Raw genomic sequence first — 12899 nt, forward strand, 5'->3', positions numbered from 1 at the left:
CCTATATTGGATTTTTGTTGTTTTGGTGTCATCTTAAATATAAAAAGGTCTCTATTTTTATAAATTGTGTTGAATTGCTATTTTGTTGTATCTTTTACCTATTTGCTGTTTTGGTGATATTAAATGCTTTACACATACCTGCTTCCTAAGTTAAGCCTGACTGCTCATTGCCAAACTACTCAGGGTTCAGCAAGGATTAATTTATTGAGACGTGACTGGACCTATAGTGATTGTGGAATTATTACAAGCTGAAGGTGAATGCTGTCACCTAACAATAATTCACGTTCCCACAAAGGCCAATAGCTGATTGGTGGGGCTAACCAAAAAACCCATTATCTTTGCTGTGATCCCAAAACTTAGTTAGGTAATATTGATTTACACGTTTATCATAGCCAAAACATAAGGATCAAAAGATTGTGTGCAGTGAGAGCATTTAAGATAGATTTACTGTTCTTAACATCACATCTGCATCTACATGCATTGAAGACATTGTCAAGGTACGTGTACGTGGAGTTAAGCTGAGTAAACCTGTACTTACCTATATATATTGACCTGGAGATATTTAGAGCCTCAATATTTTAGCTACAATACTTTGATAAATGGATGTTTCCTGTTCAATGTTTCATATGCTCATCCTCCTTGTCTGTAGTTATTAAGTTAATATAGATTTATGAAGAAATGCAGACGGAGAAAGGAATGGCATGCCAGCTAAACTTCACACCACCAATCAAGGGAGTTCAGCTAAAGTCTAAACCAATATGCTTCCCAACAAGAGGAAAATCAAATCTCTTTTCTGCTGAATGATTTGAAACTCACTTCTCACACTTGTTATCACATTGGATTTATCTCGCACACATCTACAAACCAGGTGGTGCACAGAAGGCATTGGGTGCAATCAGACTTTGATGCACATTGCACATCCTCATTCACTGTCATGCATTGAGTCGCAGGGAGGGTCACAACTACTCCTGGCTCGCAAGTCAAAATAAAAAACACTATGCTGTTTCTGACTTGGTCCAACATCACTCAAGAAAGTAATCTGTATATGTACACTGCAATTACATTCTCATTGGAGACTCAACACACTTTATTGCATTTTCTTTGACAATACCTACCATGCCTATGACAATTAAATAGAATACCCATTCTAGGTATATTGGCAATTCCTTTCCACTCTCTAAATAGACCAGTGTAGCAAATGGGTACCACCCATTTAGTCCCCCAAGATTTTCATTTTTGATCACCCAATTTTGGGACTTTCATTGTGGGTGAGTCTCACTACTCACAGTAATTATGTGTTAATTAGACTGAGCAGATTTACTGCCAGTGTCTACCTTTTAAGGTAAGGTCACTGTGGCACAGCAAGGGTAAGGGCACTGGGCTGGCTAAACTTGATCTCCAAGAGAGAAGCCACCTGATGCCCTGTAAATATGAACTGAGGCTGTTGTCTGCAGCTGTCCCCCAGGCTGACTAGATAGGTCTCTCCAGGGCCAATGGCGCTGACTTTGTGGTGCCCCCTGTGGACCAGTTGGTGGAAGATTTGGACTCCACTGACATCCAAAGTGCTCTGCAAAACTGACATAAGGTGCTGAGGTCTGGGAATGTAGGCATGATTGTGCTCTGCTGGCTGGCAGCAAAGGGACTGCACAAGATGTCCCCACCAGCAGGAGAGGAGTAATAGGAGCTAGGAGAAGACTAGTGCAGGGAGCCTGTAAGTTCAGCTACCAGTAAAGGAGGTCTGTTGAAATTGCTCCCGGTGGCTAGAGCCACCAAACTGGAAACAATGAGCCAACGATCATGAAAATCAGCCAAATGGAGCTGAAGATATAGCTATGTAAAGGATTTGACCTTTGACTCCTCCAACAAGTGTGCATGTGGCTCTGTTGCTATTTATTGTGGAGAGAGGGGCATGAAGGGGCACCCCACCCGTATGCCAACTTTGGCCAAGGGGACCCCCACCTACCAGGGTTGGTGGCAAAAGAAACACTGTCCTTGAGACCCTATCTCCCGATCCATCTATGTGCCAGGGTGTGAGTGAAAGCTGCTAACCCACTCATTAGGCATATGCTTGTCATCAAAGGAGTACCCTATAATACATCACAAGGGAGCTTATTTACATATGTTTTCGCTTCTCTGGTGCTCCCAAAAGGGACCAGGAACCACCGTCATTTTGTTGTGGTATTGTGTGTGGGGCTTCATGAGGTGCAGCCTCCCAGGGGTGTGTTAGAGAATTGACCCTAAGTCTCCTCTGGCCTAACCCTGCATCCATGACCCCAGGAGAGGTTCTGTTGAAATTAAAAACTACTGGAGGTCGAGGTTTTGTTCTTAGGGTATGCAGTACAGAGGCCTCTAATGATTGCTCCTATGGCTGCATTATACGGACTAGGCCCTGAAAAAGACTCTGACAGATATATTTGTGGTTGTTTTGAATTCAAATGCTTTCTTAATCATTATATTGATGAACATTGCCATGCTTTATTAAAAACAAATGTATGTGCATATACTCATGGATTCCATTGGCTTTTAGTGATCAATGCTGTAATATGCTTAATGTTTTAATAATGTGGTGACACCCTGACAAAGCCAATAGGCCTGTGATAGATGTGAATGAGATGATTTCTTGAAAAAGCCAATGGGCCTGCCTTATTTAACCTTATTTAAAACAAAACCCCTTTATATTGTGGTGTTTCATATGTTAACCCATTGGCAGCCAAGATCGTTACGGTTACGTCCTTGGCTGTGGCGCTGAGGTGCCAAGTACGTAACCGTTACGTCCTTGGACTGGCTCATGGGGGGAGCGCTAGCGCTTCCCCCATGAGCCTCGCCTCGGCGTCCCCAGGGCAGTGATGGAAGGGGAATCGCTTCCTCTTCCGCCCCCCCTGATCCCCTGTGTGTGCAAAAACATTTCTCCTCCGATCACGTGGAGGGGGCGAGAGAGGCATGAAAGGAGAGGAAAGGCCTTTAATGTTTCTCTCAGCATTTCTGCTCTCGCTCGCGCTGCGATCGGGGAGCAGAAATGCCCACTAGACACCAGGGAATTTTTCTTTTCTAGGTAATTGATTGAGGGAAGTGGCCCCTTTGGCAAGGGCTGCCTATTATAATTTGGCCAATCTGCCCCCGGGGGGGGGGGGGGGGGCAGAAACCGCTAGACACCAAGGGAAATGTTTTTATTGTTTATTTTATTTTTTTATATGTGGGGAGCGATCCCTTAGGCAAGGGTCGCTCCCCTGGGGCAAAATAACTTTCATGTCATTAGTGCCCCCCTTGGGGGCAAACCAGCCTATTTTTATTAGGCCAATCTGCAGAAACCACTAGACACCAGGGATTTGTTTTATGTATTTATATTTATGAATAAGGGGAGCAGCCCCTTGGGCAAGGGCCGCTCCCCAGGGGGGCAAAATATTTGTAGGCCTTTTCTGCCCCCCATGGGGGCAGATCGGCCTATTATAATCAGGCTGATCTGCCCCGGGGGGGCAGAAACTCCTCTTTTTTCTTTTCTTTTTTTTTTTAAACATTTTGGGAACGACCCCTTAGGCAAGGGTCACTCCCCTGGGGGGCAAATTGTATTTAGGCCATTTCTGCCCCCTTGGGGGAAGAGTGGCCTATTTTTATTAGGCCGATCTGCCCCCAAGGGGGGTGGGCAAAAACCATTAGACACCAGGGATTTTAATTTTTTTACCCCAATTTCATGCAAGAGGAGTGACCCCTTATACAAGGGTCATTCCCATGGGGGGCAAATTTATTTTAGGCCACTTCTTGGGGGCAGATCGGCCTATTTTGACATCACAGTAAAAAGTTACAGAGCAAAAGGCGGAGAAAAATTGCTGTTTTTTTCGTCCTCAATTTCAATATGTTTTTATTTCTACTGTTATTTTCTGTAGGAAGCCCTTGTAGGATCTACACAAACTACCCCTTGCTGAATTTGGAATTGTGTCTACCTTTCGGAAATGTTTAGCATTCTGGAATCCAGCATTGGCTTCACACCCATTTCTGTCACTAATTGGAAGGACGCTGAGAGCACAAAAAATAGTAAAAATGGGGTATGTCCCAGTAAAATGGGAAAATTCTGTTGAAAAATTGGGTTTTCTGATTCAAGTTTGCCAGTTCCTGAAAGCTGGGAAGATGGTAATTTTACCAGGGCTAACCCTTTGTTGCTGCCATTTTCAGGGGAAAAAAACACAAGTCTTATTCTGCAGCCCTTTTTTCCATTTTGTTTGAAAAAAATGACATTTTTGCTGTATTTTGGCAAATTTCTTGGTCTCCTTCAGGGGAACCCACAAACTCTGGGTACCTCTAGAATCCCTAGGATGTTGGAAAAAAAGGACGCACATTTGGCGTGGGTAGCTTATGTGGACAAAAAGTTATGAGGGCCTAAGCGCGAACTGCCAAAATAGCCAAAAAATGGCTTGGCACCTCAGGGGGAAAAGGCCTGGCCGCGAAGGGGTTGATGGTGGGGGGATTTGGTATCATGCAGCTCAAGACTCACTAGGGGTGAAATGTGATATAAGAATGCCACCAAAGGTCTTTTCATCTACATCATTTACATATTTGTAATTTAATGTGTCGTACTTAGTAGTGTGGGTATACCTTTTCATTTTTAAAAGAAAAAGCACTGACTAAACAATCTATTGAATGTTGTTGTCAGTGAATTGTGATTGCTAGCAATACCAACTCCTGTGACTAGGCCTTGAACTGCTCTGCTTCACTACCCTCAGAGATTCAAGTGCTACTAAGGGGTACTTGGCTCTCAGTAAGAAGACTATTGTGGTCCTATCACTTGCACAGGACTCACATCCTGCACAAATAAAAACCCAATTTCGTACAACTAGTCTAGCCATCAAAATGACTGGGTAAATTCTATGTATGTACTTTTTGGAAATTTGCCCTTTCTGCAACCTGGAATTTTTTTCTTGTTTGCTGAACACTATTTTTGGTGGGTATAGCACTTCATATCTGCAAACAAGTGGGAAACAGTGTGTGCTCCTCCTTTCAACCTGCTGAAATTGGGATGCATCTATTTAGTTGGTTAGCATAACAGAACAAAGAGGCGCTGGGGATGGATGCCGTAACAGGAATATAGATGAAGTTTCATTCAGAACAACTTCAGGATAATGTTAATTTAGTTGTGATACTTCTAGGGTTAGACACTTAGGGCCTCATAATGAGTTTGGCGCTCCCACCGTGGGACCACCAAACTGCAGGGCGTTTTGCAATGTTCCCACCGGGCTGACCAGTGGAAACATTGTAGGACGAGGTTCCCACTGGGCTGCCTGGCGGGAACTGTGCTACGATGTTGGCCTTGGCTTCCTTGAGGGAGCAGAGGCCAACATCGTAGCACTCCAGCACCCTTGGAATGTGCACTGTCTGCAAAGCAGACAGTGCACGTTCTGACTGTGCTGGGCAAGGGGGCCCCTGTACTGGCTTTCTGCCAGTCTTTTCATGCCGGTCTCTGAACCATGGAAAGTCTGACAGAAAGCTGAGTTGTAATCAACCAGTTGGCGCTTAGTTCAGCACTGCCCAGGCTGACTACAACTCAGGCCAGCATCACCATGTCAGAAACCATGTTCCTGGTGGGGACAGCTGTCTTTAGGTGGGTCGGCCTGTCAGGGTTGTAATGTGGAGGTTGGACTGGCTGGAGTGTGGCTGTCGCACTGTTACTGCAAATGTGGCTGTCCGAGGACCACCATACTCATAATAAAGCCTTTAAACTTTCTCCAGTCAGTTGTTCAATACCTTTAACCTTGCCTACTCATCAAAGATGAACTATTTGTAGGAGTTCCCTGAGTGAAATTACTAGTAGGGCACATCCAACCACACATGCCAATACTCCTGATGTAAGATGGAGGTCTCTAGCTTTAAAAACAAAAATATAACTATTTTAGTATTATCTTACTTTAGACTTTCTCCACTCCAATGCAAGTAAATGAGGAATTTAAGTTCCACATAATTTTTCTATCAAACCTCCCTATTTGCTATCCTGAAATGTCGGCATGTATACCTTCTTTTATTGAGAGCTAACCACCTCTGCATAGTTATAGAAAGCTTCCCAGCCCCACTTGCTATTTGCTGTTGAAGAGGTAAAAAGCTGGTGTTGCAAGAGGCATACTGGGTGGAGACAAGCATGCACAGGGGAAGGAGGCAGCTGAAATAAGTTCCCCTTGTGAACCAGAGACCATGAAGTCTGCCATCCATGACTAGAAGAAGGGGCTCAATGTTGTACACTGACAGGGTCAGATCAGTAGGACCTGCCTGTGATTATCGATTGGCAGGAAGGATAATGAGCACACAAACTTCACACCCACTACTGCCCTCTCAGTTTAGCCTAATCGGGCATCCATCACAAATAAAAAAAATCACACTGTTGGGGAAAAATTAAAACCCTGTTTTTAGCCACTCACCCAAAAGAGTTGTTTTTCAGAAAAATGAGAAAAATGTTGCAAAGCTTTTGGAAAAAAACTTCCATGTAGTGTACCTGATATCCTGACCTCAAAAAGGCAGAAACATCAAAAATTCATGGTTTTAAATTGATATCACAAGATTTGTATCCTCCTGTGGTCAGGGTCTACTAATGTGCAGAAAAAACTAATCTAGTATCTGGGGTAGGGTCTAGCTCACTCTTGATCACTGAGAAAAAAAATAAAAATCGGACCTGAGTTTGGAGATTCTACCCCAAGGGCGATCGTAAAGGTATGACTTGTATGTTACCTTTCTGAATGCCAAAACTTAGACCAAAAGTTTAACTTTACCTTTGTGAATCAGGCCCTGAATTATTTTAAATTCTGAGTCTCCATGGTTTCCGCTATAATTTGTCATTTTATTATTTTAATTATATGAGTAATGCTGTGTAACAATGCAAATGTTTTATGTACATCCTAACTTTAGATAGAATTTTCTTTTCTTATATTAATCTTGTACAAAAAACAAAAGGCTAAAAGGTCTGGAGATGGACTTTTCTCTAACCCATTTAAATTCTAGCAAGGTGTCTTCTGATTCCATTAAGTGACAGTGCACAATAGCAGGTTGGGATACAAGCAGTATGTGGTTAAAGAATTTATCACTGGTCTGCCACAACTGAGGGTGAACTGAGCGTAAAGATACAGCTCCACTGTAGCATTTATTTACAGTGCACACAAGTATAGTCTAATATGCAGATTGCAAAAATAACTCAACTCTACTGTGGACTCCAAGCAGGAGGGAGATGGCATTCAAAAGAAAATCACAGAAAGTCATGACTATTGAATTCATATAATTTAAAATAACGTTCGAGTACAAAGGTTGCAGTATCATCTAAGGATCAAATCAAATCAAATATATTTTTATTCTGCTACTAAATTAGCCATAAAAGTACACACAATTAATATAGAAGAACTTGAAAGTGAATATAAAAACAATTGAAACATCTTAAAAATAAATGAACAATTGAATTAATAATCATATATATATTTTTTTTTTAAAGGATGACGCAATAGAGGTCATGCCGTTGTTCATCATTTTGTGTACTACCATCACTGAATGAAAACATTGGGGCATATTTAAGAGCCCCTAGCACCCAACGAGGCCAAAATGGCTGTGCCAGATTTACAAACTGGAGCAATAAATGCATTGTGCCACTTTGTAACCTCTTACGCCACATTGTGCCTGTGCCAGGCATAATGTATGCAAGGGGGGGCGTTCCCCTGTTAGGGGTGCCAAATAAATGGTGCAGAGAAATCTAAAACATTTCTTTCAATCATTTTTTTGCCATTTTTAATGCCTGCTCAAAGCAACCATTAAAAAGGGGCATGCCATTGTTTTCAATGGGCCCCTATGTACTGTTCAGGGTTAGCACTAACATTTTGGCGCTAACCCTGAACAGTACATCAATAGCATCAGAAATTCTGATGCCATGACATTGCCCCCTACCGTGCGCAATGGCGCACCGTATTTTAAATACTGCACACACATTGTGGCAGAAGGGAGGCGCAAGGGGCCACAAGAAAAGTGGCGCTACATATAGTGTAGTGCCACTTTCCTTAAATCTGGCCCATATTGCTCTAAGAGCATTGATTTTCGGAATCGCATGGCGGACCAACTGAGCGACAAACAGTATAAATACATAAGGTCTGTAAAAAATATGAAGTCCCGGTTTTGGTTTTAAAAAGTTAGATGTTTTGAGGACTGGTAACAAATATAAATGAGTAAAAGGCTTGTAAAACTCACCCAAAAAAACCGAAAGGCGTCAGTGTCTGGGACAAGATTTCATCACACAGGTATAGATGGATCGACGCCGGGTCGAACCTTAACAGTAGTGGTATTGTCCACACATTGTTTACCAAGAATAGAGAGGACTCAAGGTGGTCTGGAAGACAGCATCCTCACAAAGTATCATCTATGGTTAACACAACCCAAGCGGATTGGACAACTAATACATGCATGTTTCCATACAAAATAAAAGGTGAACATTTTAAACGTGATCTTTTGTTTAAGTTGTTGCGAACAGGTATAGTTAACTGTGAGTACGTCGATAAAGGAGGCTGAAGCAGCTGACTCTACTGTTCGAGAGCTAGCTTGACAAATAAAAAATATCATTATCTATCCGAATGAGCGTATTGGTCCATCTGCCCTGGATAGCCACTGATAAAGGAAACCACGTGTTTGTTTGTTTTTGAGCAATACAAAGAAGTACCTTTAACGGTTTCCTCGTGCTTTACAAACAAGCGTCCTATAGTTATCATGCAAAGCTTTTGGGTAAGGTATATTTGAGTACTCAAACGTAATATATACTTTTGTATCATAGAAGTACTCATGCCAAAGTAAAAGAAATTATAGATCGACAAATACGGAAGATGAAGAAAAATGTATGCAAGTTTTAAAAAGTAAATCACAGGCCCTATAACTGAAGACTGACATACTTTAAGTAGTATGCCCCACATACATGAGATACTGGAGATATGCAGTGCTTAGATATATGGCGAAAGACTCTGCTTTTCATAATTTTGGAATGTCGCTGAATGCAGTTTGTCTTTCTGATACACTCCCATTAGAGCATAACACGGGCCACATTCGTAGAAGACGTCCTGTTTGGTGGGAGTTCTTAAATATTTAGGACTCCCTGGCATCTTGTGTGTACAGAAACATGTGGCATTCCTGATGAAAAAAATAACTTCTGAAATTTGTCTGCGATGAATGGGAGGATACAAATTCTTAGAGAGAAGATACAGGACATCATTTTCCATTGCACGTGTACACTAAAAAGTATGGGTCACAATGTGACACTACATCTCGAACCCTACAAAGAGTGAATACATGGAACAACATCCTAGCCATGATGCAGCAAAAGAACGAAAGTGCACAACACAAACACAAACGAACTATAGTTATGATAAGATTTCCGTAAAGGCCGTCTGCCACAGGTGTATCATATCGGTCTACTGATCCTCGAGCATTAATGCAACATTTTGATTTAATGAGCCCAAGCTATGCATATCATCCTAGAAGTGAACAGATGTCTGAACACACAACGCAATTTCATCACAGGTACTGCAGACCTGTCTCTGCAGCATTCCCATCTCAGAGAGATGCCTGACTATGCTGTGCGACAAGAGACAGAAAGAGCATGTCGAATCACTGCCTTAACCTATGAAACCAACCCCAGATTTCTTTACAAATAAAACCTTCCATTTTGCCTAAATAATTGCCCAATCTCTTTTTCTGTTGCCATTGGAGCTCAGCAGCAGTCTTCTGTGCTATTCAGTTATCTGACGTTTTATAAAGTAGTTTTCATATTTTAATAGTTCACAAAGATTGGTTGACAGTTTATGAATAATTTACAATTTCACATTTCCTCTATAGATGCTCTCGAATTTCTTATGCTGTTAGGAAAGCACTGCAGGTATCAAGAAATGAACATATTTGTCAAAATGAAAAGTTAAAATAATTTCAGTAAATTATCAAATGGAGCACGTACTAAGGATGAGAAGGTAAACCGAATCAATGAAACTGAGACCAAGCAATACAGCAATGGTTCATTTGAGGGTCAATCTAATGTACTGTCTCTCCGGTCCCCTGGCAGCCTCAAAGGTACTTATGGATTTAGTCGTTGTCATTTTTTTCAGATTATACTGTTCATCATTCACTTTGCTAATGGGCATGACTTCACATTTTCAAACTAGAACAAAATCATATTTGTGAAATAATTCTGCTTCCAACCAAAGGCAATGCTGGAAGAAAATCATTACAGAGGAGTCAAAGTGCCACAATGTTTCCTTGAAATTGGATTTGAGTTCTGCTTAATAGTTTCTGTTCTTGCCACAGATTAAATTGCTTTGATTATTATAACGCCTTCTTCTCTTTCCATTCAACCATTCACTAGTCAATTCTCTAGTCTAGTCCTGGGTCATTCCCACTGGTAACCATTCCAAAATTAGTTTACCTAATAATGAGCCTTTGCCCAACAATTTTCAGTGCTTCAAATCCATGCTGGTCACTTTTGCTGCATGCCCTCTGTAGCTTCTTGTGAAGAAGCCAAGGCTCCTGGATTGTGGTGATGTCGAAATTCACCAAGGTAGGTTTCAATATGGAGACTTGCATTCTTTAAGAACAGGGAGTTTGCTAAGAGAGATCATCAAATGAGCACTTCTGGAATTACCCATATTTTCACAGTCATAATTTCTCCTATTCATAAATCTTTTACTGAACAATTTGAGCTCAACTGTAATCTACATTGTGTGTCATTTAACTCTATACATTCATTGGTGGGACAATAACAATATGTTTAATTCCCATGAGGTGGGTAAAAAACAGTGCTTAATTTGTGCTTGTTGTTTCCGGTGCTGAGCACCGGCACTTATTTTTGAGGGCCGGGGCTTATTCTTCTGCCTCAAGCATTTGCTGCAAGCAAAAGACACAAATGGGACACACGGAGGAAGGGAAAAACGAAAAAGCTTTACAAAAGGAGACATTAGAATGCTGCAAGAGTGAGCTGATGGGGCAGGGATTGGCTTTATATGGATTGAAGAGGCCTGAGATGGCTTCAGGATTACGCCGCCTCAGTATTTCCTGCGTGCACATTTAATTGCAGCAACCGCACGTTTAGGAGGAGGGCTTTGGGCACTGGCCCCTTTTTATTTACAAATTAAGCACTGGTAAAAACATCATCTTTCTTTAAGCTCAATAACAAATTTGCTTTGTGGTGGATGCCAAATGTAAGGCTTGTACTGCTTTATTATCTGTTGTGCATTTCTTTTTCAAATTATAAGTGAGGCAGATAAAAATATCAGCTGGTATATTCTTTTGTATCCTTTTGTTTCTCCAAATTTGCTAATAGTTAAACATTTCAGACATATGACTCTTGTATGTAAAACAGTATAATTTCAATTAATTGACTAACATAGGATAGAAGCATGTCATTTCAAACATTACACCAAAGAAGAGGAGGCTTAAAGGAAATTAAAGTATTTCGGATAGTACCTGTGGAGTGAAGGTCTTGTTCTCATTGCTGAGGTGATGAACTATTCCAGAAATGCACAGTGGGCCTGCAAATCCAAGCAAATCTGCCAGGACACGGAAGACGCTGCTGAGAATAAGTGGTCTACCAAAAGCATGGCAAAGTGCAAACCAGATGGACTTTGGACCTTGTGGACATGGAGACCTTTTACTCTGTCAAAGGAAAATATATAAAGAAATATAAAGGGAAATTAAGAGTTTAACTAACTCACATGTGGTTTGCATATGGTTACACCAGCATAGAATATCTGTCTAAGAAGAAGTGCATTATTACGTAATAGCAGGAATGATATAAACATATTAAAGGTTTACCGTTTTCAGTTAAAACTGATTTTAACCAATAAAATACCACCAAAGGGATTATTTGTTTTGCCATAGAAACTGGAAGACACCAGATTTTGTTGCATTTTTGCAGCTTGGGTATCAAAGCAGTAGAAATGCAGTCTCTACCACTAAGCACTTTCTGTGATGGATGCTCCAGCTATGACCCTGTTGGGCCATGACAATCCAATCATTATGCCTTTTTGACCATGTGCAACGCCCCAGGACTCCCAGGACCTATTACCACTCTCCCTTTGGGTGCATGACTCACCTCATATGGATTCAGGTCACTGTTCACTGCACTGTGTAGGGGCCAGCAGATTGACAGTTGATCTATGGGAATGGTCACAGTCCGGGGGAAGAGACACCACCATTATGTCACCCTCCTTCACTGAGACTTGGATGAATCTTAGCTTTCTAAAAACTCAGGTATCAAGATTGTGGCAACAAAGAGCATTGTGCACACAACGCCTCTAGGGAGAGTGTTCCCACAAAAAGCACTGTTCCTGACATTCATGTTCATAGATTTACATAGATTTACATAGGCCTGATGGCCTATGTAAAAACTTCTTATAGAGTCTTAATCCACTCATGAAGAAATGACCCAGTTCTTGAACATCCTCAGCAAAAAAAAATACGCTTAGAAGAAATCCATGCACCAGTTTTGCTGAAACTGAGCTGCCTGCATTAACTCAGAACCTCTATGATATGAGTATAAATTGAAGTCAGCAAATTTGAGAAACAAGAAAAGACAACCACTGCTTTGTGTTTCCAAGTATATGCTGGAGATACCACAATTAGAGCACAAATAAGTGCATACATCAATTCTGAATCTGAATACTGAAACAGAACATGTTCATGGTACAGACACAAGGTAGTCAAGTTCAATTTTCATTTATTTTGCCATCGTATAAAAATGATACTTGGTGCGGAGAAAAGATCCACTGCTTGTTGAAATCACCAGTACAAATTACAATGATATATTTAATGGAATCATATTGATCTGTGCCCATTCTATTACCCAAGACAGAAAATGCACTAGAACAGTGATTGCTACATAGAACATAAAGGTAAATTGCCTTGGCCAACTATTG

General features: G+C 41.2%; 1 protein-coding gene across 3 annotated transcripts in view; it reads right to left on the reverse strand.

The window, feature by feature from the left end:
- Window positions 1-12899, reverse strand: part of ABCC8 (ATP binding cassette subfamily C member 8) — an 848693-nt gene that overhangs the window by 747286 nt on the left and 88508 nt on the right. For all 3 annotated transcript variants that reach the window (XM_069223742.1, XM_069223743.1, XM_069223745.1), the window contains one exon: window positions 11449-11637. In XM_069223742.1, the coding sequence (XP_069079843.1) occupies window positions 11449-11637 (189 nt within the window). The remainder of the gene's footprint in view (window positions 1-11448; window positions 11638-12899) is intronic.

The sequence above is a fragment of the Pleurodeles waltl genome, chromosome 3_1 (assembly GCF_031143425.1).
Source record: "Pleurodeles waltl isolate 20211129_DDA chromosome 3_1, aPleWal1.hap1.20221129, whole genome shotgun sequence".
In the NCBI taxonomy this organism is placed as follows: domain Eukaryota; kingdom Metazoa; phylum Chordata; class Amphibia; order Caudata; family Salamandridae; genus Pleurodeles; species Pleurodeles waltl.